General features: G+C 49.7%; 1 protein-coding gene across 2 annotated transcripts; it reads left to right on the forward strand.

The window, feature by feature from the left end:
• The first annotated feature begins 163 nt into the window (after positions 1 to 163).
• Positions 164 to 14,233, forward strand: SPRY4 (sprouty RTK signaling antagonist 4). 2 transcript variants are annotated; one of them, XM_040454106.1, is made up of 2 exons: positions 164 to 363; positions 9,576 to 14,233. In XM_040454106.1, exon 2 carries the CDS (start codon positions 9,625 to 9,627, stop codon positions 10,522 to 10,524), a length of 900 nt encoding a protein of 299 aa, XP_040310040.1. In that variant the 5' UTR covers positions 164 to 363; positions 9,576 to 9,624; the 3' UTR covers positions 10,525 to 14,233. The 2 variants fall into 2 exon arrangements, with proteins under 2 accessions (XP_040310040.1, XP_040310048.1); XM_040454114.1 differs by lacking the exon at positions 164 to 363 and adding an exon at positions 421 to 1,315.
• Positions 14,234 to 24,872: the final 10,639 nt, after the last annotated feature.

A 24,872-nucleotide genomic window follows, 5' to 3' on the forward strand; every position in this document is an offset into this window, starting at 1 on the left:
AGTCAGCCCCAGCAATCAGGGGTTAAGTCCTTTTCCGGCCCCCCATTCATAAAAAAAGGAGCGCGGCGCATGCGCGCGCGGGGTCTCTTGTGCCCACCCATTCATAGAATCGCGAACGGAGCGCGTGCGCACTGGAGCTCCCTTCCCTCCCATTCATAAAAAAGCCATTTTCCCAGGCAGTGGTTGCAACACCGCCGCGGAGGCAGCGAGAGGAGCTGACAGCGCGGGGCTGGCGCTGCGGAGCGCAAGGAGTCCTATCGGTTTCTCCCGCCGACGTCTGCGAGGACAGCAGCGTCTGACCCGCCCGGGTTCGGAGATTTATACAGGCGTGGAGCAATGCTTATGGCTCTGCGGCTCCTCAAAGTAAGTCCCTGGCCGGTTTCGGGATCCGAAACTGCCCCCCTCTGAGCCGCGACGCGACCTCCCCTTCGGCTGGGGCAAATGGTGCGCTATTTCTAGGCGCGCCTCAGTGTTCCTTTCCTCTCCCTGCGCCTCCCTGAGCCACTGCGGTGTGCCGCAGCTCCCTGACGCCCTCGGCTGGGCCGGCACGGCGCCGGGGGTGTTCACAGCCTGGCACCGGAGTTTCCGACCCCGGGGCATTGCCAAGCCCGGCTTCTCCACTCTGCGACTCAGGAAGCCCCGTGCGTGTCCCGGGAGTTTGCCTCTGGCCTGGTTTCTTCCCTCCTCCTGCCACCACCCGCCTCGAGCGCTGGAACAGGAGGCTCTGGGCTCGGTCAGGAGCCACCTCTTGGGTCCGGCGGGCGCTCTTGCCCTGGGCGGCTTGCCCACCCTGGGCTCCGTGCCCACGGTGCCAGCTCTGCCCAGATCTTCCCAGCCCACTGCAGCGGCCTATGCTCGACGTAGGTTTTTCTTCTCCCGTCGGAGCCGTGACGGACTGGGTTTTCTACCCTTCTGCCTCCCCCTCGATGGTCAGCACGGGGTTGGCCCGGGACTGGGCATTTCTGCTCCCTCTCTTTGGCGAGGCGGTTCCTCGCCGTCTGACCTTTGCTCTGCTGCTGCATTTTATGCTGTGCAACTGCCTTGCAGTTGCCTTTCCCTTTCCCGGCCTCTGCAGGGCCAGAGGCACCTCGGCCTCCTCGTGCCTCCCTTCTCGGGGCACCGAGCTGTGCCAGGCCCTGGGGCCGGGCCGCGCTGGGGCTGTGGTGGGGGCTGAAGGTGCGTTTACATAACGCCGGGCGTGTGGGAGCTGGAGGAAGAGGTTGCGTGCGTAGGAGAGATAAGGCTCCCGCTTTCCCTCCTTCCTTCTTGGTGGTACCAGGCTTGACATCACCGAGAAGAGAGGAAGATACAGACGGTACGTTCTGAAAATTCCGAATCTCCCAAAGCCACAGGGGCAAAGAAGGGGGAGGGGGGGGCAAAGGCGGGTTTGGGCAGTCAGGGTTGCTGAAGCTTGGCTTCATTACTGGGGCCAGAGCTGTGCCCAGTTCCCCCTCCATGCAGACGATCAAAAGGCATTTAGAGGGTAGCTACTCTTGTGCAAGAAGACGATTTCCCAATTCTCTTTGATTGGGGCTGGGGGTTGTGGGCAGAGAAGGCAAGAGAAGCGAAAATGGTTGCACAGCTTGAAGGCTGAGCCTTGGGCGTTGAAGCAAACTGGGCTGGAGGGGCTGGATGGTGAGGAGAGGGGAGAGCTGCTGGCTGCCTCATTTAGCAGCTATGGATGGGCATCCATATTGCCAAGTCTGGGTGAGGGCAGGAGGCTGTGCTCTGGCACGCTGAGGTTCCGAGGACCCCCCCCAAACATGGTTAGTGCTGAAAGGAAAAGTGTGGGTTCAGTGGGGTACCCAGATCCAGTGGGAACCCCCACCTTCCGAATGCCTCCAAATCAGTGGCGTGATTCTCTCCAGTTGGAGAGGGGTGGGAGCTGACCAAGGCTCTCCAGTCTTTCTGATGAGCCTCTGGGGGATACAAAGCTGGAAGGTGAAGGCCTAGAGTATTGAGGAAATATGGCCTTATCAATCTCTTAATAAAGCTCAGTCTGGCCTGACGCCCTACCCAATATTGCACTGGTGATTTCACAATGTTTAGAGTTCTCTGGATCTTCACACGAATAGAGCATAAACATCTGGAATTTTCAGTTTTTACTTTAGTATGTGGGTGTGGGGTGGACTAGGAAAGGGAGGGCTGCAGTTGACCCCTTTAGCGCTCAGTCTCAGCAGAAGGGTGGGAAAGATGTATACCTGTCCAGTGTGAAATGGAGTTTCCTCCCTTTGCCAGCCCTTGGGAGCAACCTCCCTTGCCAGCAGGCTTCAGGCAAATCCATTAATGTGAGCAGTGCACACACTGACCAACTGAGATACATTTGCCCAGTACCTGGTAGGGAGCATTTTGATGGCAGATTTTTGAAATCTCCTTGATGGACAAATGTTTGTCAGGTAAAGTGAGGAAGACTTTTCATAGACATCTCTTAGTTATTTTCCTTTTTTAGATTCTGAACCCAGGAGTCCTTCCCCTTTTTGTAAAGTGGAAATCCTCCTCGTTCCCCTGACCTTTTCCAAGATTACCATCATTTTGAAATGGCAACACTTCCTAAAGTTTTGGTTGGGCTTGGTGGGAGGAGACAGAACATAGACAAGAACGATTCCTAGCTAAAGCAGGACAGAAACTGGGGGGCGGGGATCATTTGGAGCTCACAGATGTCCTTTTTGTTTTAATCCTTCCAGAATAGATGGCGAGATGGGGCTCTTTGGAATTTCACCCTCTGTCCAGTTCATATTCTTTACCTACCCATCCCCATCCCCCACTCGGGTAAACCTGACGTAGCCTCTGCCCAGAGGTTTGGCTGATTTGAATAGCAAATGAAGGCAGGCATTCAAAGCAAAATTTAAAAGTGATTTAAAAATAAAGGGAGGAAAAGACATCCATTAACGCCCCAAGAAGTGGCCCCTGAGGTGTTTTACTCTGCTTAATACTTTGGGAGAACACGTAGGGACTTTCTTCCAATTCTGATGCTGAGTCCCTTGGTGCGACCTCTACTCCCCAGTGTAGGGCCCCCTGAGGCATTTTTCTTTCCTCAGGACATCCTTTTGGGTACGACTCCTTATTTGGAACAAGGGAACTTGGGAAGGAGCCCCCTTTCTTTCATTAGAGAAGTTGTGCTCTTAGAGAGTTAAGGCATTTAATGTAGTTCTGAATCCAGGGTGCCTGTCATCTCACCGCTAATGATTTGGAAGTTCCTTTGTGAGGAACACTGAGAGGATTCTTGCACAAACCTCTGAATTTAGGGATATAGTTGAAAATGTTGGAGCTGGGATGTAGACAAAGCGTTCTTAAGTTGGGGGTGGGGGGGAGGGCGAGGGCAAGAGTGAAAAGCTTCCATCTCCTGGCCAACCTGGATCTCCCTGATAGAAGGGAAAGCAGTGCCCTACTGGGCAATTTTGCTCTTTCAAAAGAGCCAGAGGAAGAGGTGATGAAGAGCAACATACAGAAGTGTATTAGTCCTTCCAGACTAAGTTAGCAGCCAGGTGGGAGCAGATGACTGGCTAGAAAACCTGCTATCTTGGGCCTTGGTCTCTCCATCTGCAGAGTGGGGGGAGAAGAAACTTCCCCAGGGGGCTGGGCTGCGCTGCTTATCACTACTGGGCACCTAGGATGAGGAGCTGGTTGTAAGTGAGCCACATCCTACACAGGAGGTGTGGGGTGTTGCATGATGTAAGAGGTGGGGTATTCTTGGCTCTCAAGGGTCTGGGGCCACCCTGTAGATCCGGACAGCTGACAAGGCTGGGGATGTATCCGGGACATGTGGCTGTGTTTAAGAGGCTCCACCATTCAGCTGTGATCATGATTGTTCTTTCCAAGGACAGTCCGTGGAGGAAGCAAGGGCACTGGGGGAGGAGCACAGATGTGCTGGATCTAGTGGAGGAGGGAAGGGGCCCTTCTGGGGCAGGTGGCCATTTGCAGAAGAGTGGTTTCCCTTGTCCGGTAGTGTTTTTCTGGATGGGAGAAGGGGATAGTCATCTCCTGCCCCATCCCAGGAGTAAGCTAAAGCCTATTTTTAGAGCCTCTTATTAGAAATCGATGGTGGAGGATGGCGAGATAAATGATCTTGGTGCCCGTGAGAGGGGGGCCTTCCCTTGGGGTCTAGGTTTCTGGTCCCCTCCAAGCTTCGACGTGGGCCAGGAGTTCCCAAACTGTGCCGATGGCTAACAGGCTGCTTCTAGCCCCATTCTTTCCTCACTCTTGCCTTCTATTACCTCTTTAAAGGAATTTGAGCAGACAAGGATACAGTGAAACCAACATTTGAAGCCACCTAGGACAGCCCAGAGCCTAGTATAGCAGGACTCTTTCCAGCTCATCCCTGTGCTGGCCTTTGGTGCTAGCTGACTTGTTGTGGCCGAGAAAGAGAAGAGGGTTGGGAACTGCTAGCTGGTGCTGAGACAAAGGGATGAAAAGCAGCTGTTTTCTTTTGTGATCTCTAACGGTTTATGGCTAGAGGTGAGCTCCTTAGTGCTGGTGCCCGGTGCCCGAGAGGGATGGGAGAGGAGCAAGGTTCTCGGACAAATCCAACTGCGGAAGTGCTTGGTTTTCCCACAGGGGCAGTTCTCAGCAGAGATGCAGAGACTGTCTTCCTCAGTGGGGTACAGGGAAGGCAGGTCCCTGGCTTTCCTTATACCACACACACCACCCACCCCCCAAAACACCTTTTAAAGTCTTTCTGAAGCAGTAAGTCATTATCTGGTTGGAGTTTAATTAACTAAACTGGGATGTTGTCATAAAGAACCAAGTGGTACTGGTGGGCAGGCTCCCTGCAGCCTAGAGACCTTTTCTTCTGAACTGATAAAGGGTTAAACAGCCTTCGCTGGGAGAACCTACCGAGAATGAATGGTGCAGAAATTGCCCATTCATTCAGAGCCTCTTGCCAGTCTGTCATTTGCTGACCTATAGTTTTCAAAGCACAACTGTCAGGTTTTCCAAGTATTTCCCAACTCCTCTTCCCAGGGTAAGTCAAGGGGAAGGGTGGATGGGTGGTGTGGGCATTTAAAACGCCACTTATTTCTTTTCAGCCAGCCTGCTTTGCAAGGTCTGCGTCCTGATGCTCAGCCCCTCCCACAGGTACAAACGCCACAGACCACCAAGTGGCAAAGACAGGACCTTGTGCTCTGGGCTTTTCCATATCCTGCTGATTCAGTATGCTAGGACTCTCTTCTGGCTTCCTCTTATTTCTTCCCTTCCGCACAGACCTGGACCAATAAGCCCCATCCGAGAAAGTGCCCTAGAGACCCTTAATTTAAGTTCAGCTGTGTACGAGGAAGGAGAGGGGATTCCCTCCCATTCCAGGGCTTCGTTTTAGGGACTTTTGTGGTGAGACCCATCTGACTCTACGAAAAATAAAAATGAACACACTTAGTAAAGTAGCGCTGTATGAGACGGCAAAGAAAACTGAAGTGGAAACGAAGGTAACTTGAGCCTTCCTGTAATGACAGATTTCAAACCTCCAGCCTCCACTCTGAACAGTGACAATTCCCTGAACTAGGGGCCCATCTGATGTAACCCCTGTCTGGCTTCATTTCCCTGCTGGTTTGGTTAAGAGCCCGCGGATGGCCTGATGAGGCTCCCGAAGGCTAGTGGCCAGACTGGGCAGGGGGAAGGGGGAGACGGACTAGTAGAATTCACAGCTGTGAAAGTGACTGGTGCTTTCCTGTCTTCACATGAATACCTAGCCCCTGACTGTTTGTCAGGGCTGTGGGGCTGACCTGACTGTTTGTCAGGGCTGTGGGGCTGACGTTGCAGGCTCTGGAGCCTCTCCCTGTATGGGTTCGAATCTTGCCCTCATCACCTACCAGCGTTATTCTTCATTTCTTCCTTGCGAAATGGGTGTTATCCTCCAAGGTAATGGTGTGAGGATTAAATGAGAAAATCACTGAGGGCTTAGCGCAGAGAGCCTGACATGAAGGTATGTTCATAAATATCCGCTCTTTCCACAATTATTATTATTTATTATGAGAAGTTGTGAGTGGAGGTAAAAGTTTTCTCATGCTAATCCATAATAATGCCACCTAAAACTTGATAGAGGTGCTTCTCTGCCTAAGTGGAGTGCTGGCTTTGTTTCTCTGTCCACAGTCTTCCAAATTGGCCATCAGTCTTCCAAAGAGCCTAAATGAGGCAAAGCCTCCTCTCTCCTATTTATATTATAAATCTCTTCCTTCCTTGCAGGGGAAGCAGAGAGTACATATTAAACTGCACTTAAGTTCCGTCAGCATTGCTTAGACTGGAGGATGGGTGTGTCCCAGTGAGTAGAGCTTGATCTTCTAAACCAACTGAGGGTTGGGTTTTTTGGTTGTTGTTGGGTGGTTTTTTTTTTTTTTTTTTTTTGGAGACTTCATTTAGCTATGCTGAGGGGTTATCAAACATGCCCGGGAAGTAGTTTTTCTTTGTCAGCCAAATGAATTCAACCCTCCTGTGGAAGTCCCTGCTAATGGGGAGGTGAGGAGGCAGTGAGGCCTGAGGAGGTTTTTGAGCAGTACAACTCTGAGCCATTCACTGTTTTTTTGCTGAGCTGGTGGCCGGAAGGAATCCGACATCAGAGTTGTGATATATCATGCCTGCTGGAGCCATCTTGGATGCAGCATGTCCCAAGAGAGCTGAGTCATCGTGGACTGAGCTCCCAACCCCATGTCTGGCCCCAACTACAGGCCCAGATGTTGACAGCTACCTCTGGAGAGTGATGGGAGCCCGCAAATGCCAATATCCCCATTGCCTGCAGGCGCTGCGCCCACCCTGGCATCCTGGTGGGACTTTTCCATTAATCTGCCTTCTGATTCCAGGGCCTATCAAAATCCCTGAGCATTGCCCATGCCTTTTGCTTTATCCACAGAAAAATGTGTCTGTTTTTAAGAGCCCCAGGAATAGAACTGGGGAAAGAGGAGTGGATAATCTTCTTTTCCCTTACTTTTTCCAACAGCATGGCAAGTCCCAGCCCCCAGTCCTAAGAGACAAAAAGCCCAACTACATGGGACAACACAGCCTTCAAACTGCCACTGACAGTTTTGTTGGCAGGACCCTGGGTAGTCATGACCTGAGCTTCTGGAATAAGGGAAATTGTGCTTTGTCTTAGGGGGTTCTGGCTGCAGCACCTCTTGGCTGGCACCAGAGATCCTTCTCCTGTGCCCCTGTCAACATTTTCCATTCTTACGCTCAGTCACACCTTTTCCTCCAGGCAAAGCCCCTATGGTGTGGACCCAGGGTCTCCTAACCCTCTTCTGTCAACCCCAAACCCATTTCTAGAAGCAAGGCTATGGAACCCCTGCAAAGAATAAGTGGACTCTGCTGGGTGGTTGGCCTGATCCTTGGAAAAACTGTGCCAGAGATGCTTATTTGACACCCCCACCCCCGATCCAGCCTTGACCATAGGGCTCCCCACAGGAGGCTGCCTTGGGAAATGACCATTCTTGGTGGCAGACCCACCAGACACTTAAGGCTAACTCTGCCACAGGAAAGTCTCCCATTTGAAGAAGAGGCTCACTCCCCCTACATCTGAAGGGAATGTGGAGATAGGAGGCAGGTGTTGCCATTAGGCAGTCTTTCTCCAACATGAGAAAAACTGCACAGAAATCCCAGCATCTTTTAAGTAGGTAGGGCCACGGGAGCAAAGCCAATGGTACATGGCCCTGTGCAAATGGGAAATATCCATCGACTGAACACTGAACCTTAGAGAAAAGACTTCATGCTTTTCTGCATTTGCAGTGTAGAGGATATACAGATGAGAACCCTGTGGATAAGTTCCCTTTTATCTACTTCGTGAACTTTGCATCTGGAGCTAGCTCTTTCTTTTAGACAGGTTAGAAAGCATCTATGAAAGCCCTCTGCCAACAATTTAACCATTTCTGATACTGTCTGAACTGTTTCCAAGGAGGGAACCATAATATTGAGTTGCCCTGAATGCCTTTTCCCCTTCACTGTAGACATGGATAAATGTGGATGAGTCACCTGAGGCAAGGTGTGACTGGACTATTGGGATGGGCCTGCCGTGTACCCAGTTTGGAAGGGGGGGGCGGGGGTGGGGGGTAAGTGGCAGTGGAAACCTATCCACCACCTACCTTCTCAGGCATCCCCTTTGAGGCCAGATGAACTTCACAGCAGAAGTGCAGGGGTCGGCTCTCCTAAACAACATTATTAGCATCGTGAACAAGCATTTACTAAACCATACCCTGTAACACGTTAATCCAAAGGTCTGTTCCTTTTTTAGAGACCGTTATCTTTCCCTTCTACCCAACACCGTGTCCTGTCTCACACCCCCACCCCCTGGTGGACTCTTCCCAGAGTCTAATTCTCTTGGATTCCAAACCGGGTCCCCTTGGGCAGAGGTCTTGGCCTTCTGCTGCTATTTCTTTAAATTGATCTCTAGACGAATTCCGAATGTAAAGGTCAGCAGGCGAGGAAATGGCACTTCTAATAGAAAACAATGTGCACTTTCTAAATTTGAACCAAGCCGTTTCCGCTCTTTGATTTAAGTGACTTCCTGGGGTTCCGTGTCAGGCACTGCAGTTGAATCTCTGGCCAGATTCCAATTTAAAATTGCACTCTCTCGGTGAAATTAGAAACTGATCCAGAGTTGGCTTAGCTATTCTAGTAAATAGCATTTAGGCTGAATGTTCGGCTCAGCACTTGGAAATGGGTGATGTGAGTGCCCCTCGAGAGGATTTCCCATCCAAGTTGTCAGAAGTGCACCTAGCCGGGGGTTATTAGCCACTGGAGGTTGCTGCTCTTCGAAGTGCTGGTAATAAGTTAATATCTTGGATGTGTAGGCATCACATGCAGCCCTTCCTTCTGTGACTAACTGGAATAAAGGGTTTTGTTTACCCAGCTGATACACGATGGGAGCACACAGGGGCTATCTGTCTTGGTCATTACATCCTCAGCACGATGCTTGGCACAAAGTCCTTTTGGTGTTCAGGAAATCTACACTGTTGCTCTCTGGGGTAGTGACAGATTACTGCCAGGCAAGATGCTAGGCACTGGATATGCATTTTCTCATTTACTTCTCACAAGAACCCATTTCACAGACGACAAAACTAAAGACACAGAGGTTACAGAACCTTATATCTAGCATCGCTGCTAGGCAGGGGTGAGAATTCAAACTTGAATCTGATTCCAGAGCCTGTGTGTATAACCACTGAACTCGCTAAAAAATGGAGCGTATTTCACAGTTCCAAGAATGAGATCGGATGGGCTAGGTTTGAACTCCTGCCGAGTTCTGTTCATAGTTTTGTATGCCTTTGGACAAGTTACTTTGAACATTAGTTTTCTGTAACTAGAAAAGGCATAATAATAGTAGTCATGTTTTAGGGTGAAGAGTCCAGGAATCAATGACATAATATATATGGTGCTTAGGAGACTGCCTGGCTCACATTAAGTGCTGAATAAGTGTTATTTTTACCACTTACTATTAATTGTTATTATTAATCATCTAAGCCTGGATGCTGGAGACTCCTGAGGGAATCGGGTTCCCATTTCATTTGGACTCCCAAGGACCTGAAGGGGGGTGGGGGTGTTAACAGGCCAAGTACTGATGCCTGGAATCCGCTCTCTCTTCCTTTTCCCCACCTCCCACCTAGGGCCCCTAGAAGCCTGTTCCTCAGCACAGTCCAGGACCTCTCCAGCCCCATGGAGCCCCCGATCCCACAGAGCGTCCCCTTGACTCCCAGCTCAGTCATGGTCCAGCCCCTACTTGACAGCCGCATGCCCCACAGCCGCCTCCAACACCCACTCACCATCCTCCCCATCGACCAGATGAAGACCAGCCACGTGGAGAATGACTACATAGACAACCCCGGCCTGGTGCCCCCCATTGGCCCGAAGCGGACCCGGGGTGGGGCCCCAGAGCTGGCCCCGACGCCGGCCCGCTGTGACCAGGACGTCACCCACCACTGGATCTCCTTCAGCGGGCGCCCCAGCTCTGTGAGCAGCAGCAGCAGCACGTCCTCTGACCAGCGTCTCTTAGACCACATGGCACCACCGCCCGTGGCCGACCAGGCCTCCCCCAGGGCTGTGCGCATCCAGCCCAAGGCCATCCACTGCAAGCCACTGGACCTCAAGGGCCCAGCAGTCCCACCGGAGCTAGACAAGCACTTCTTGCTGTGCGAGGCCTGTGGGAAGTGTAAGTGCAAGGAGTGTGCATCACCCCGGACACTGCCCTCCTGCTGGGTCTGCAACCAGGAGTGCCTGTGCTCAGCCCAGACCCTGGTCAACTACGGCACCTGCATGTGCCTGGTGCAAGGCATCTTCTACCACTGTACCAACGAGGATGACGAGGGCTCCTGCGCTGACCACCCCTGCTCCTGCTCCCGCTCAAACTGCTGCGCCCGCTGGTCCTTCATGGGCGCCCTCTCCCTGGTGCTGCCGTGCCTACTCTGCTACCTGCCCGCCACTGGCTGCGTGAAGCTGGCCCAGCGCGGCTACGACCGCCTGCGCCGCCCTGGTTGTCGCTGCAAGCACACGAACAGCGTCATCTGCAAGGCAGCCGCCGGCGACGCCAAGGCCAGCAGACCGGACAAGTCTTTCTGACACTTTGGGTCGAAGCCCCCGTGCTGCTACCCCTGGAACTGGGTTCCCTTCTGACACCTGAGAAGACCACAGCGAGGCCAGAGGTTTTAGTGTCCTGAGGCTGACCTTGCTGGTCTGCCCCACTCCCCATCCTCAGCTTCTGAAGAAATGAAGACCACCACCGCCCGCCCTCTCTTCCCCAAAAGGATGAAGAAGCACTTTGGGTTTTTTTCAGGGTCCCGGAACTTTGTGTCAGACAGTGGCAGGGGCGTGGTGTGGCTGCGGGGCCGGGGGGGGGGGGGGGGTGTTCTTTTTCAGAAGACGGAACACAGATGTGGACACATATCCGGAAGTTGCGGCTGCTTGAATGCCTTCCCAGTTCCTCCTCCTTCCCCCTCTCCCCCTACTCTTCCATTCTCTTTGGCTGCCTGGGAGGAATCATTTACTGAGTGACCAGGGGACCTTTGAAGAAGACCCCTGGAGCCCTGACTTTCATACTTCTCCTCCCCCACCCTCCACCCCAGTTTGCCCCAACGCCTTGGGGAAGGCGGAGAAGACCCTGGTGATCCCTGTTGTATATACTTGGGAGCCCCTGAGAGCCAGGGAGTCCAGGCCTCGTTCCTCGCTCTGCCTCCCTGGAGCCACAGATGGACTTAGGAGCCACTGCACAGTGTATTCCTCCCCTCCAGCTACATCACTAACTCTTGGGGGTGTTCAGCTCGTAACACCGTCCTTCGGTTCTTACCGAGTCACAGACTCACCTGCCACTATGCGTCCCGTGTTCTCTCTACCTAGATCCTTTCCAGAAATTTCACGGGTAGAGAAGGCCGGGGCGGCACATGCGAGACCAAATATCATTTTGCCAATGAGTCTGAGACTGTGGTCTCTGGATCCAGTCGTTATGTTTTTATAGAACAATTAAACCAGATGCTATAACGGTGTTTTAAAGAGAAATAATAATAAAACACTTTGCTTCCTTTTGGGCCACCCCCAGGAAGGGCTGATTTCAAAATCTGGGGGGCGAGCAACCTCAAGGAACACAATCCCCCTTCCCACCAAGAAGAGGATTTTCACAGCAAAGAAGAGAGACAGCACCTCCCATTGGCAGAGCAACAGTAGGGCCGAGCTGGGTGTGGGTTCCTTCTCTTCTGATTCTGCTGCTTGCTGTCATAGCCTTTTGTGTACAGTGATGTGTCTGTATCTTTAATGTAAATAGACAGATGACAAAAAAAAGAGTCTATTTTAGTGCTAGGAAGCCCTGGCGGGGGAATAAGAAAGCAAGGGGGGGTGGGGATTCTCCAGGGGCTTCTTGGGGGATTGAGCCCTGCTTCTGTGCATGGCCACAACACCCCCTCCCAACAGCCCCCAAAGACGTAGCAACTCTCTCTCTCTCTCTCAAGGTGCTAAAGGACTCAGCGCAGCACGTCCAGTGGGTAGGTACTTGTTGCATGCAAAAGCTATATTGTGTGTGGTCCTTCCTCCCCAGTTGTTGTGTGGGGGGTCTTTGCTTCGTGTGGTATTTTGTGTGTCCTCCCACCCCCATGAGAGGAAGCGGCCTGGGTGGGAAAAGCTACCCCAGGTGAAACTGGAAGTGTGTTAGGCAGAGCGTGCACAGCGTTTCCAGTTTGTTCTGTAGGAACAGAACCACCTCCAGGACGGAGGCAAGGAGGCAGGTGGCTGTGATTGGCATGTACCCACTGCTTCTCTAGGACTTTTTTTGTTTCCCTTGAAGACTAGTAGTAACATCTTATGATTTAGAATAAGTTCATCGTAACTGTAGGTATTTATTGATTGAAGGAAAGGAGGGGAGGGTCTTATCATTTTAGGCTTTATTTATATAACGTTTGCTAGCTTGTAAAATAGGAAATATCGCATCTGCGTTTTCTAAGGCTGATTCGTGTAGCTACCCTTGCCACAGTCGTGATGGATGTATGGATGTTCTTGCACAAATAGGAGGGAATGGTAGGAAAAACACATTCAACCAACCACTTCTTCTAATTGAATGTATCAGATGTGTACCGAAGGGACTGGAGATGTTTTCCTCAGAATAGGTGTGCAGAGGTTACCCCCACAATGGAAGGGCACGCGTCCACTCTTGTTGGTGAGGCCTCAGAACCTTTCCCAGGGTCCCTCTCTCAAAATATCTCCATGGGGAACTTGACCCAATGGCAAGTTGCACTTTGGTGATCTTGGTGTTCTACACACCCATTCTGTGGAGAATTTACATAAGCTGTGTATACACACACACACAAACACACACACACAAACACACTAACTACACACCTTAACCCCACGACCCTCTATCTACACAGACCCTGTTTCCTGGCAAACAGCCTCCTGACCCCTGATGAACCCCGACTTTTTGTGTACATAGTTATAAACACGGATTTTTCTGGTTTTGGGTTTCTTTTTACTTTTTTGCTTCCCCATTTTGGCTTGTTCTTTTGGTTTGCATTTCACCTGCTAGATGGATGTGTGCCAAGCTCCCGGGGTCCCCTGTGCTCCATGGTAAAGGGAAGCCATGTAGCAACTTTGGTTCTCCCAGCTCTGTTGCAGGGCAAGTCTTTGGCATGTTTTTCTCAGCTTCTTGGCAAAAGAAAATGAAACTGGCTTTCCCGGGGGCCACTCGAGGTCCACTGAGGAACACGTTTTGGTGGGTGCTGCTTCCGGCTGATTGTTTCTGTCACCAACGGCTGGCTTGGCTGGATTGTGCCTCGTCTTGACCTTTTTGGAAAAGAGCCAGTTGGTTCCCGCTTCTGTTCAGCCTGGGTGGGTGGTGGTTCTGCCTCCAACTGGGGGTAGGGTCCACAAGCGTGGGTCTAAGACGTGTCCTAGTGGACCTTGGCTGCTCCTGCCCTGAGGGTGGGTTTGTGAAGGTCCAACACTCCAAGAAACCCTGGGGAACTGGCTCTGCAATAGCAAAACCCTTCCAGATGGATGGCAGGGTGCAACCAAGGCTTCTCACAGTTCTTGGCTGGAAGGAGGTAAAGACCAATCCCTGCTGTTGGCACGGGCCCCTTCAACAACAGAAACAGAAGACCTTCATGTGACATGTCAACTAGTCCTTTCAGTGCTGTGGAGTCTGCGTGGGTCCCCAACGTACATTGAGTGTGACCCAGTTAGATAATGACTTGCCCAAGGTTGCACGACATGGAAAGTATTGGTTGGAACCAAACACCCAGATCCCGTCGCCTCGAAGCTCCATATTCTCCACCCGTTGCCCCAGGAGGTGTCTGATAGAGTGTGGGCCGCACAACTTTGCACTGTATACAATTCACTAGGGCATCTCACAAGCTTGACTGGCCTTTTGGCTCATACCTTCGGTGAGCATTCTCCTGCCCTCCGCTTACTGTGACAGTTGATGACAAATCTTGCGCTGCCATTTTTTGCTGTGGGTAACTCCCGTGTGGTGTCTGCCTTGCTTTCTCTTCTCTGCCCCACAGTTTGGTTTCGTGTTACAGACAAAAGCTGTTCGAGGTTCCCACCCCACCACATTCTTACTACTTCATTTTCCCTCTTCACTGTAGCCCCTTCTCACCCCACAACAAAAGTTACCACAGAAGGTTTCCTTTGTATAGAATATTTATTTTGAAGCTCTATTTTAATAGTATTTATTTTAGAAAGTCTACTATTGTAAGAGTTCTTCTGTTTGTGAAGAAAAAAAACAAGTTAAAAACTGAATGTACTGATCTAGAAAATATATATAAATATATATTGTTAAATATACACAGGACTGCCGTTTCTCATGTGTTTGTGTGTTCACACCCCCGACCTCCTCACCCAGCAAGACCCCGAGCTTGTCAAAAACCAAGTGGAAGCGCATAGCCCAGCTCTGGCAAGACGAAGAGGCAGAGGGAGGGGGCTCCTTGTGCAAGAATGTCCCTTGTTCACTTCCTTGTGAAGCTGACTTCTGCCAGGTGCTGCTAAATCCTCCCCTACGCAGGCGTGTATTTGTAACCCACAGATGACAAAATTCAAACAGAGAGGCAGTGGAAGTGGGAAAGGGTCATCTGACCTGCCCAATTCACAAAAATTCTGTAACTTTCCTTTTGGAAAGCGCTTGGTGGTTTTCTTATGACCACCAGAGTGGTGGATATTCTATAAACCGTTCCTTTGGCTTCTGAAGGCTTCCATCCAATGAATGCTTTGGCTTTGCCCTTCTGATGTACCTGCCACCTGTTTCCTCTGCCCCACCCCCTCAAAACTTGGTAGAGACCAGGTCACTTCTCAGTTTATGGACCTGGGGGAACTTTTTTATTGTGAACATGTGAATACATGCCTATTTACTGAAAGACAAGGAATTGAATGATTATTGGTTTTTTTCCTGTTGCCACGAAGCACACAAAGACAAGAGGGATGGACAGAGGATGAGAAGCCCTGGGTCCAGATCTTGTTTTCTCTGAGGTCATCAGTTACAGGCATCTTCCAATTCTTTAAGCCTCAGGTTCCTCTTTAAGATATCCAAACCCATTCCAAGGACCCCCTGGTTAGTGCCTAAGAGAGCACAAAGGATGTTTGTAGTCACTGCGGTCCTGTCTGCTCTAGAACTTTAATAAAAGGTGGGCACCAGTCTTCCTGATGAGACCATGTAGCCTCCCCGTTCCCAGATGATGGACAAAGAATAATTTGTGCTCCAAAATCTTCCTGTGCTGGCCAGGTAAGTGTCCCGCTGCAGATGCTTTTCTCTTTAATCACCTCAATCCCGAATGCTGTATACCAGGCTTTGGTTCAGTCTTGGATTTCCTGACGCTTGGCCTGCCCCTGGTTTTATGTTGTTTTCTAATGTTTGGGGATTAAAAATAAAAATCTACACAGGGTGTTGGGTGCTTAGCATCTCCTCAATCCAAATATTGTTTGAATGAACAAGCACTTGTATTTTAAAAACTCCTGTCCAGAGAAAAAATTCCACATTTGCCTCCCTTGTCTTTCCCTTCCTGACTGCTTATGAAATGGCTTTGGGTAATAATGGTTAGCATTTGCTGAATGGTTTCTTTTTGCCAGAAATCGAACAATACATGGCAGACACCATTGTTAGTTCCCTCTTAGAGGTGCAGAAACTGAGGTTCGACATGTGGTCACATGCCCAACACCTGTTTGGGGGTAGATCAGGAAAACGGGGAGTTGAGGGTTTAGCAGCACAATTTGGGTCAGAAGCAGACAATAGACTAGATAGACCCTGGTGACTGAATTTTAAAATAAGGGGGAAGCAGAATTTCTACCCTCCACGCCGATAACCGCATACTCCTAAGAGGGCACCACAAGCCTGGTGCCCATTCCGCCAAGAGATGGGGAGGGTGGGTATCCCTGCTCTAGGGGCAAAAAAACAACCCCCCCCACCCCCACTTCTGGCAACTCTGTAGTCTGGCCAGGCAGCCCCAAGCTGCACCCGCCGCTCCCCAGCTGGCCCTTCCAGCCTGCTGAACCTGCACCTTGAAATGAGTTCCACTTTCCAAAGTACATTTGTGAGGTAATCAAACGCACCCCGGCAGACAGCTCCACGCTGGAGGTGTGTGCCAGATGAAAGCCGAGAGGACATTTTTAAGAGCCTGAAGTTTGTTCATCGGAACTTTAATAAAACAATATGTCCATGGCCTGGGGCAGGTATAATTTTCATAATTTATGGGTCTCTGAGACAGGAAGAGAGCTCAGGGTTTTATTGTGTTTTGTGCGATAAATGGCATTCCAATTGTCTACATGATATTCCTTAAGGACTCTTGTCTGGCAGGAACACAGGCCCTTCTGGAGCCCACCTGGGCCTCAAGGCCTGAGGCAAGGGATAATTATGAATACATCTGTATCTGTTAAGCAGGAGATGATTGACAAACTCCCTCGTTTCCTTCTGTCATTAGAAGACACTTCCTGTGCCGACACCTACATTACCATTTAACTGTTGCAAGATTTGGAACCCTCCCTGTTCTCTTCCTCTCCACCTTCTCCCTTGGGTCTGGCCCCTTTCTTTCCTGTACCTGAAGGGACTCAGGTAAACTTCTGACTGACTCCTCTCCCTTGGCTTGGTGAGGGGAGTGCTGTCAGTCTCCACAAAAAACATTCAGCGTCTACAAACCAAGATAACGGAGTTCCAGATGACACTCTAAACGAGATCAGTACTTGGAACACCTACAGTCTTCTGGGAAGCCTGCACAGGGTGATAAGTCAAGTGGCCTTATGACATCATTACAAAAGCTACTGCTTCTAAGCAAAGATGCTGCATTGTCCTCTGCAATCTTGAAAATAATCAAGTTAGTATGATATAATCAGTCTCATTTTATAGTTGAGAAAACTGAGGTTCAGAGAGGTTAAGTCATCTGCCCAAGGCTACACAGCTGGTAAGTGGTGGGCCTGCCTCCAGAGCCTGTGCACTGCAGGCTGAGGTCTTACTCAAACTTCCAAACCCAACCCAAATACTACCTCCCCTGAGACACTTTCCTATGTTCCCAGAAAGGTCTCCTTCCACTTGTGCGTCTGTACCCATTGGCAGAGTAAGTGATCTTTAACCAAGGTTACACAGACTAATTGAGAAGAGATTTGAGTCCAGGTCTAACCACCGCACCACAACACCCCATATAAAATATTGAGGCCACATCTTCAAACTGATCTTACCACATGACGTTACAAGAACCCTCCTGACACTGCTCCTGGCCAGCCTGCCTGATTACCTCTGCCATCAAGAGAGGAGGTGCATCCTCAGACTATGGAATTATTTGGGCTGTGGTAGCCAGGGACAAGAACCCAACAGGGGAGAGAGGAGGCTGTAAGCTGCCACATATAATTCACAAGTGTGGCCTGGGTGGATGGGGCGGTGCACCTGCATGGGGAGGGATACGCACACAGGGTGAAGGGCAGAGACCGCTCCTCTGCATGTCCAGGGGCCAAGGCACGTTCCTCTTTGTGCCAATGCTGGAGTAGATGGATGGGGCACAGACCAGAGAGCCAAAGTGGTCAGGGTGGAGGTGAGAGTGACAAAGGTAAGGGGTGGCCCGTGTTAGAAGCAGTGCACCTCCCAATCCCTCAGGCTACTGTTGGACTGTCCAGGCAATGCTCCAGCCAGCCCTGGACTAAGGCTCTTGGAGGTGCTGGATCTAATCCAGTTAGACAACTAGTGTCCATCAGGCAGAGCTAGTTCCCAGAGTGGGCACAAGCCTTGGGGCCACCCCCACAGGCCACTCCTCTCAGGGCAGTGTGGTAAAAAGAGCACTGAGCCTTATGGTCCCTACTGCTCAGGTCCCTGCCCTGTCATCTTCACTAGTGTAACCCCGGGAGAATCCTTGCCCTTGTAGTAACAGCTGAAGGATGAGATAGTGGGTGTGCACAACACTGATAAATGCTGTTTCTACTATCAGAGATCAAAATGGGGCTCACGTGGGACAGCAGGGAAAAGAGGAATTTGGCTCTCTTCTGAGCCTCAGTTTCTCCATGTTAAGCCTACAGCCTGGACTGTGGAGGCAGGAAGTCACTAACTGCTGGTCCACAGTGTTTCTGAAAACTGTTGGTTATCGTCATTTGAAAAATAAGATGTTCCCAAACCCAGATATAAAGCTTCTCTTGAAAAAATAAAAATAGCTGGCGCCTCTGAGCCCTCACTCCCCATGGTGACAACTGGCAGGAGCTGAAAGGCAAGTGCCTTTTGCAAACTGGGCAGGGTCCCCGCCGGCATGGGTCATGTTTGTCCCATGATGTCTCTTAGTCCAGCGTGCCTCTCTTTTTAGATTACCTGCCCAGCTCTCCACCCCCGATGCTGGCTGCTATCAAGTCTGGCTGGCGCTCTTGGGCACTCTAACTCGAACCATGTTCGACGTCCCAAATCGCATCTAGAGGCTTCCTAAGGCTGCCCACCCTGCAGGCATATCACTCAGTTACAGGTACCAGAGTCCTAATCCCAGAAAAGACATCCAAGGTCATGGAGGTCCGTAGCCCAGAATTTGGGAGTGGGTGGTTAAGGGAACCCTTTGACATTGTTAGATAAATTTCTGTATATTTGTGCTTTCCAGTCTCAGAGGGGGCATGTGACTAGTCCAAAATGTTAGGAATCCTTAGTCCAATCCACCCACCTCCGTTTTATGGATGGGGATGGAAGATCCTGAGAGTGGCTCATCCTAGGTCACACAACGGGTTAGCTGTGAAGAACAGAAGCCAGGTTTTCTTTCTAGGAAATCAGTTCGTGATTTTTAAGCATTTATCCGCCCATCTACAGTGTCTCCTTCAAAAATTCCCCCAAAAGTGACCTCAACTGTAATGATATTGTCAGTAATCACCCCCTGCAATCTCACCCCAACTCTCTTTCTCCAATCTTTACTTGGTTCTTCCTGCCACTTCTGCGATACGCAGCGATTTGATGACCTGTTTACTTGCTCACAGCATGTCTTGTCCCCACTAGAGGATGGGTTCTGTGACAGTGTGAAACTTGGCCTCTTTGGTTCGTGATATCAGTGCCGCCTGGCCTTTGTCACAGCAGCCAGAGAAACTGGCCACTCAGGTAAATCAACAAGGTCTCTTGTCAGTGATGGGCAGCAGCACGAGAGTCCACAGGTTCTCTCTGTCCTCCCCAAGGTACACCCACTGCCCCAAACATCTAGGGGATCAGTATTCAATATACCCCACATCCACTGGAAAGCTTCCAGCAAAGCAACTGGCATATGAGGGGCAGTCAATAAATATTTGTCAAATGTAGTAATCAAATAATGATATACTGAAAGGAGAGTAAAAAACAAGTGAACACGTGGCCTCAGACTTTATTTCTGTCCCAAAGCTAGCCACATGAGAGGACACAGCATTTCCACTATATAATCATAATGATACGAATAATAAGACCAGCCTCCATCTTATACAGCTGACACTTGAGTGTTTATCACATGCCTAGCACCATGCCAATCAACTGCTTTTTATCCATTTTTTACTTTAATCCTCATTCTGTACTAGTACTTGTATCTTCCCCCATTTTACAGATGAAGACACTGGGGCTCTAGATGTCATGTGCCATGATGTCATGTGCCCAAGGTCACACAGGCCTGACTCCTGAGCCCCAGCTTTCCTACTCACGTGCCCACCCAGTGGACACTGGGAAGAGGCATCAGCAGGGTGTCTGGGCCACCAACTGGGGGCGGCTGACGTGACGGAGGAGGCCTGAGCCCTAGCTGCAGAGGAGGAAGCCCTGCCTGCAGGCTGTAGAATCACTCATGGACTGTGAAGGCACCTGGGGCCAGCAGTTTGCAAAAGTGAATCTGGCAAACTCCCAGCTCCGAGCTCCCTTCACCACTTGCCTGTGACAGAATATCCCCAAAGAGAAAAAGAGGAAGCCAGTTTAGGAACTGATGCCATTTGGTTCTTCTGGCCCTTCTAGAACAAATGCAGTTACCAGAAGTGTTTGTTAATGGTCAGTTCTTAGACTGAACATTCACTGCTTAGACCAGGCAAGTATCAGAAAAATTATTACTGATCAGCTTCGGGAAAAAGAATCAAGGTGGTACCTAATTTTTGAAAAATATTTGAAAGAGTCAAATAGGTTTTTTTAATTTTTTTTTTTTAAACGTTTATTTATTTTTGGGACAGAGAGAGACAGAGCATGAACGGGGGAGGGGCAGAGAGAGAGGGAGACACAGAATCGGAAACAGGCTCCAGGCTCTGAGCCATCAGCCCAGAGCCCGATGCGGGGCTCGAACTCGCGGACTGCGAGATCGTGACCTGGCTGAAGTCGGACGCTTAACCGACTGCGCCACCCAGGCGCCCCCAAATAGGTTTTTTTAAAAATAACATGACTTGCAAAGTGGAAAGCAACAGAAAAAAATAAAACTCCGCATCATATTCCCAGTTTCAGTTTGACATTCTGGAGTAGACCATTCATTTATTTAACAAATAATGTGCAGACATTGTACTTCCATCTTCAAACCGTATACGGGATCACTCTCAGAACACCATTCCACACCACACACATGGACTTCCTTCCCTATCTCTACGGTTCCACCTTCTCCTTTTTAACAGGTGGTGTTGCATGGCATTTCATTTTATAGCCTTACCACTCTTGTTTCCACCTCTTCTTTTGAGAGCTCTGCTCTACACACCCAGCCACAAACCTCACCTGGACCACAAGAGACACACCCTCTGCTTGCCCTCCCAAGAAAGCTAGGGGTCAAAAACAGGAGCCCTGTCAGCCTGTTGAGTGTGTGTGTGTGTGTGTGTGTGTGTGTGTGTGTGGAGGGGGAAGTTGCAAGGGGTGGGGCCGCACACAGGGCAGCCTGTTGGAGCTGGTAATGTGGGGGAAAGGAAATTCTGCCCTCCCCAGAAGACCTGCCAGGTGGTACATTGCTGTGTTGGGACAAGCTCCTAGATCGTATGACATTCTCCTTAAGGAGAACCATGACTCAGGGCGCCTGGGTGGCTCAGTCGGTTGAGGGTCCGGCTTCGGCTCAGGTCATGATCTCTCGGTCTGTGAGTTCGAGCCCTGTATCGGGCTCTGTGCTGACAGCCTGGGGCCTGCTTCTGATTCTGTGTCTCCCTCTCTCTCTGCCCCTCCCCCACTCATGCTCTGTCTCTGTCTCAGAAATAAACATTAAAAAAAATTTTTTTTAAAAGGTGACCACGACAATAAACAGGAGGGCACAAGAAAGGCTACTTACTGTCTTTAAGATGCACAGTTTTCACTGGACCATCAGCTCCAGGTCTGTACTGCTTAGAGCAGTGTATTCCACAGCGAACATCATTTATTTACCCAATCCCTTCTTGTCACTGCCCTTCTTAAAACCCTCCAATTTCTCCGTCCTCTCGAGTGTGGACTGGATTTAGTGACTTGCTTCCAAAGAACAGAGCATAGAAAAGTAACAACGGTAACATCACAGTGGAGAAATCTGGCAGATGCTACCCTGACCAAGTGATCATTAAACATCACAAGTAATAAGTCACACTGATGTCATATACTCCCTGAAATAATAGAACAAGAAGGGCACATCACCTCTCGTATGCTACCCCCAAATTCACAGCCTTAGTGGAATCACGAGAAAACAGCAGACAAACCCAAATTGAGAGACCTGACTAGAACTCTCCCAAAGTGTCAAGGCAATGAACCATCAACACGGAGAAATTGTCACATACTAGGGAAGACTGAAGACACATGACAACTAAATACAACTTGGTGGAAAATGACAAAATCGGAATAAAATCTGTATAGTGGTGTAATCTCCCAGTGTTAATTTCCCAGTTCTGATCAATATACTATGGTTATCAAGGATGTTAACATGGGGCGCCTGGGTGGCGCAGTCAGTTAAGTGTCCGACTTCAGCCAGGTCACGATCTCACGGTCCGTGAGTTCGAGCCCCGCGTCAGGCTCTGGGCTGATGGCTCAGAGCCTGGAGTCTGTTTCCGATTCTGTGTCTCCCTCTCTCTCTGCCCCGCCCCCGTTCATGCTCTGTCTCTCTCTGTCCCAAAAATAAATAAAAAAAAGTTGAAAAAAAAAAATTAAAAAAAAAAAAAAAGATGTTAACATTAGGGGAAGCTAGGTGAACAGCATAGGGAATTAACTGTATTTGAAATAAAATTATTTCAAAATAAAAATGTTTTGGGGGTGCATGGGTGACTCAGTTGGTTAAACGTCCGACTTCGACTCACATCATGACCTTGCAGTTTGTGAGTTCTACCCCCATGTCAGACTCTGCTGACAGCTCAGAGCCTGGAGCCTGCTTCAGATTCTGTGTGTCTCTCTCTCTGCCCCTCCCCGCCCCCCGACAATAAACATTAAAAAAAATAAAAAGGTTTTTTTAAATAAATAATTTTTAAAAATCTTCAGTTTCTTCCCATTGAACTTAGAACAAAAGTCCCAACTCCTTACCAAAGTCTACAAGACCCTGCCTAACCTGCCCCAAGTTTCTTTCAGATGTAATCCTCTTGCTATGCAATTAAGGAAAAGTAATTTTATTCATAGATAACCCCTGAGGAGTGTAATCAAATCACGTTGGCCCCAGTTCCCTTGCCAGTGACTGCATCCACAAGGACATGTGGTACTGAGACAACCAATGGGATTTAAGGAGAAATCTGGGGGTATCTGGGAAGTTTCTTCATGCATAAAAGGAGACACAAGGAAGAAAGGAACACACCGTGGTGTCTTTGTGACACTAGAACTGCAATCTTAGTGCCATGAAGGGAGCTGGTCTGAGGTTAAGGGCCAGAGGCTGGATGGGAGAGAGAAAATGGAAGGAACCTCTAACCCTTGTGACACTGCTGGGCTGCCTAATTAGCTGATCCTGCAGTCATTATACCTGCAGACTAGGTGCATATGAATGAACGCACCTTTCTTATAATTCAAGCCAGTGTGAGCTGGGTAATTTTCATGACTTGTAGTCAAAGGCATCCTAGCCAACAGAGATGCAATATTGCCTACTTCTTTAGAAGACTGGCATTTAGAAATATCCTGGGTTTGGGAGGGGCCTTAAGTCATCCTCACCATAAATCCTCTTAACAACTGGGTAAGTACAAGAAAGTCACCGTTTTCGACCCCTTCTGAGATTTTCCTTGGAACTAATGCTACCATGTCATGTCTTTTTTTTTTTTTAAGGTGTTTTTTTCTTACATAATCTCTACTCCCAGTGTGGGGCTCGAACCCACAACCCTGAGATCAAGAGTCACATGCTCTACCATCTGAGCCAGCCAGGTGCCCCTATCACGTCATGTCTTAAATGAGCCAGTGACTTCAGTAGAGGCCTGTGTCCAGCTCTATACAGTCACCTGCAGCATTCAGAGAGTTTGGCTACTAGACCGCCCATGGGTAGTAGCTAAATCCACCCTCAGGTGAAAAATAATAAATGTAGGAGGAGTGCTATAGTTTTTCATAATGTACCCTATTAGTTGATTTAACATCCCGCGTTTTCAAGGTGGGGAGAGCCACAACTCCTAAAATCTTTCAAAGGAGATTACATAGAATGTTGTTTCTAAAATCAAAATCATGTTTTCCTTGTAATTCCAGGAAGGAAGGGGGAAGTCAGGTCTTAAATAAATCCCGAATTAGAAACAGTCTTCCCACCCCCCTTCTGCTGAAGCTACACAGCCCCGACAAGTCTTTCTCTTGTGGACTTTCAGACTGGATCACTGCCAAAAATGTGAGCAAGAATTTGGCCCATTGTTACTTTAAATATCCTGTGTCGCAGGCCATCTAGGAATGTCTAAGTATGGGAATTTTCCTTGTGAGGTCTGGGATGTAGATATAAATAACTCGTTTGTTAGAATCTGTCTCCATCCTGCCTCTCCTGGCTTCAGTGGTGTGAATAAGCCAGCCTTGTCAAGAAAGCTCACCAGCCCACTCGGGGCGAGGCGGGCAGAGCAGCAGGTGAATGCTTCCCACCTGCTCTCCAACAATAACTTCTCCCTGCCAGGTGAGGTGAGCCGGGGAGAAGCGACTTCCAAAGCTGCCCCAAACTTGTCTTGAAAACGCTGCCTTGGGAGAGATGGTGGTTTAGGCTGACCCAGCGTCACCTTTTAACCCCGTGTTGAAGTGTGGAGAGCTCGTGCTTCTGGTAGGGTAAAAAGAGGGTTGTATTCCTGTCCTTCTTGCCACTTCTTTCCATAAAAGGATCTGCTGGAGTCAGACTTCCACACGTAACTGTCACAGATGAACTGGTAGACACAAGTTTGTAGCTGTTTCTCTCCTTCCAGCTCTAATTTTCCCAAGTTTTTCTGGCCTCGGGATTACAACCAAATGAAACAAGCCTGCAGGCAGGACCTGGATGGAGACCAAAGGGGCTCCCCATTTCTCTGAGAGGCAGAGTTGCATGAGCGGTGACTGCAAGGTGTGACCTCACAAGCCCACCCATCCACACACCTTCTTGGCCTTCCCAGCCTCATCTCCACGTGTTGGAACGGTGGACCGGAGATCACCACGTCCTCAGAAGACAGACAGCATTTGTTTTCTGTTAGGACCGTGGCCTTACAGAGAACATGATCATCAGAAGACCTGGGTTCAAATCCCAGCTGGACCATACACTGGTTGTGTGAACAGACCAGTCCAAGGTCTTCCTGAGCCTCCATTTCCCCATTTGAAAAAAGGGACCATAATGACCTATCTCACACAGACTCTTGTCAGGGGTCAGTGAGAGTGCGTACATACGGCAGTTACCACGAAAAAAGAACTCAGTAAATGTGCAAAGTCTGAACAAGGAAAGAGAAGATGACAGGGAGACAAGGAAGAAGAAAGAGAGAGGAAGACAGAAATAGAGAAACAAAGGACAGTTAGAAAGAGAGAGAATCACTGAGATCTGGACAAGGGGAGAGACAAATGGAGCCCAGATCCTGAGACAGACATGAGGAGGTGAGGTCTGGGGTGACTGGGAAGTCCTGAGGGCAAAGGAGGGACAAAGCAGCTTTCTCCCCTGGTGGAAGGTCACTGACTCTCC

This window comes from Herpailurus yagouaroundi, unplaced genomic scaffold (assembly GCF_014898765.1).
Source record: "Herpailurus yagouaroundi ecotype Mexico unplaced genomic scaffold, PumYag 29, whole genome shotgun sequence".
NCBI classification, from domain to species: domain Eukaryota; kingdom Metazoa; phylum Chordata; class Mammalia; order Carnivora; family Felidae; genus Herpailurus; species Herpailurus yagouaroundi.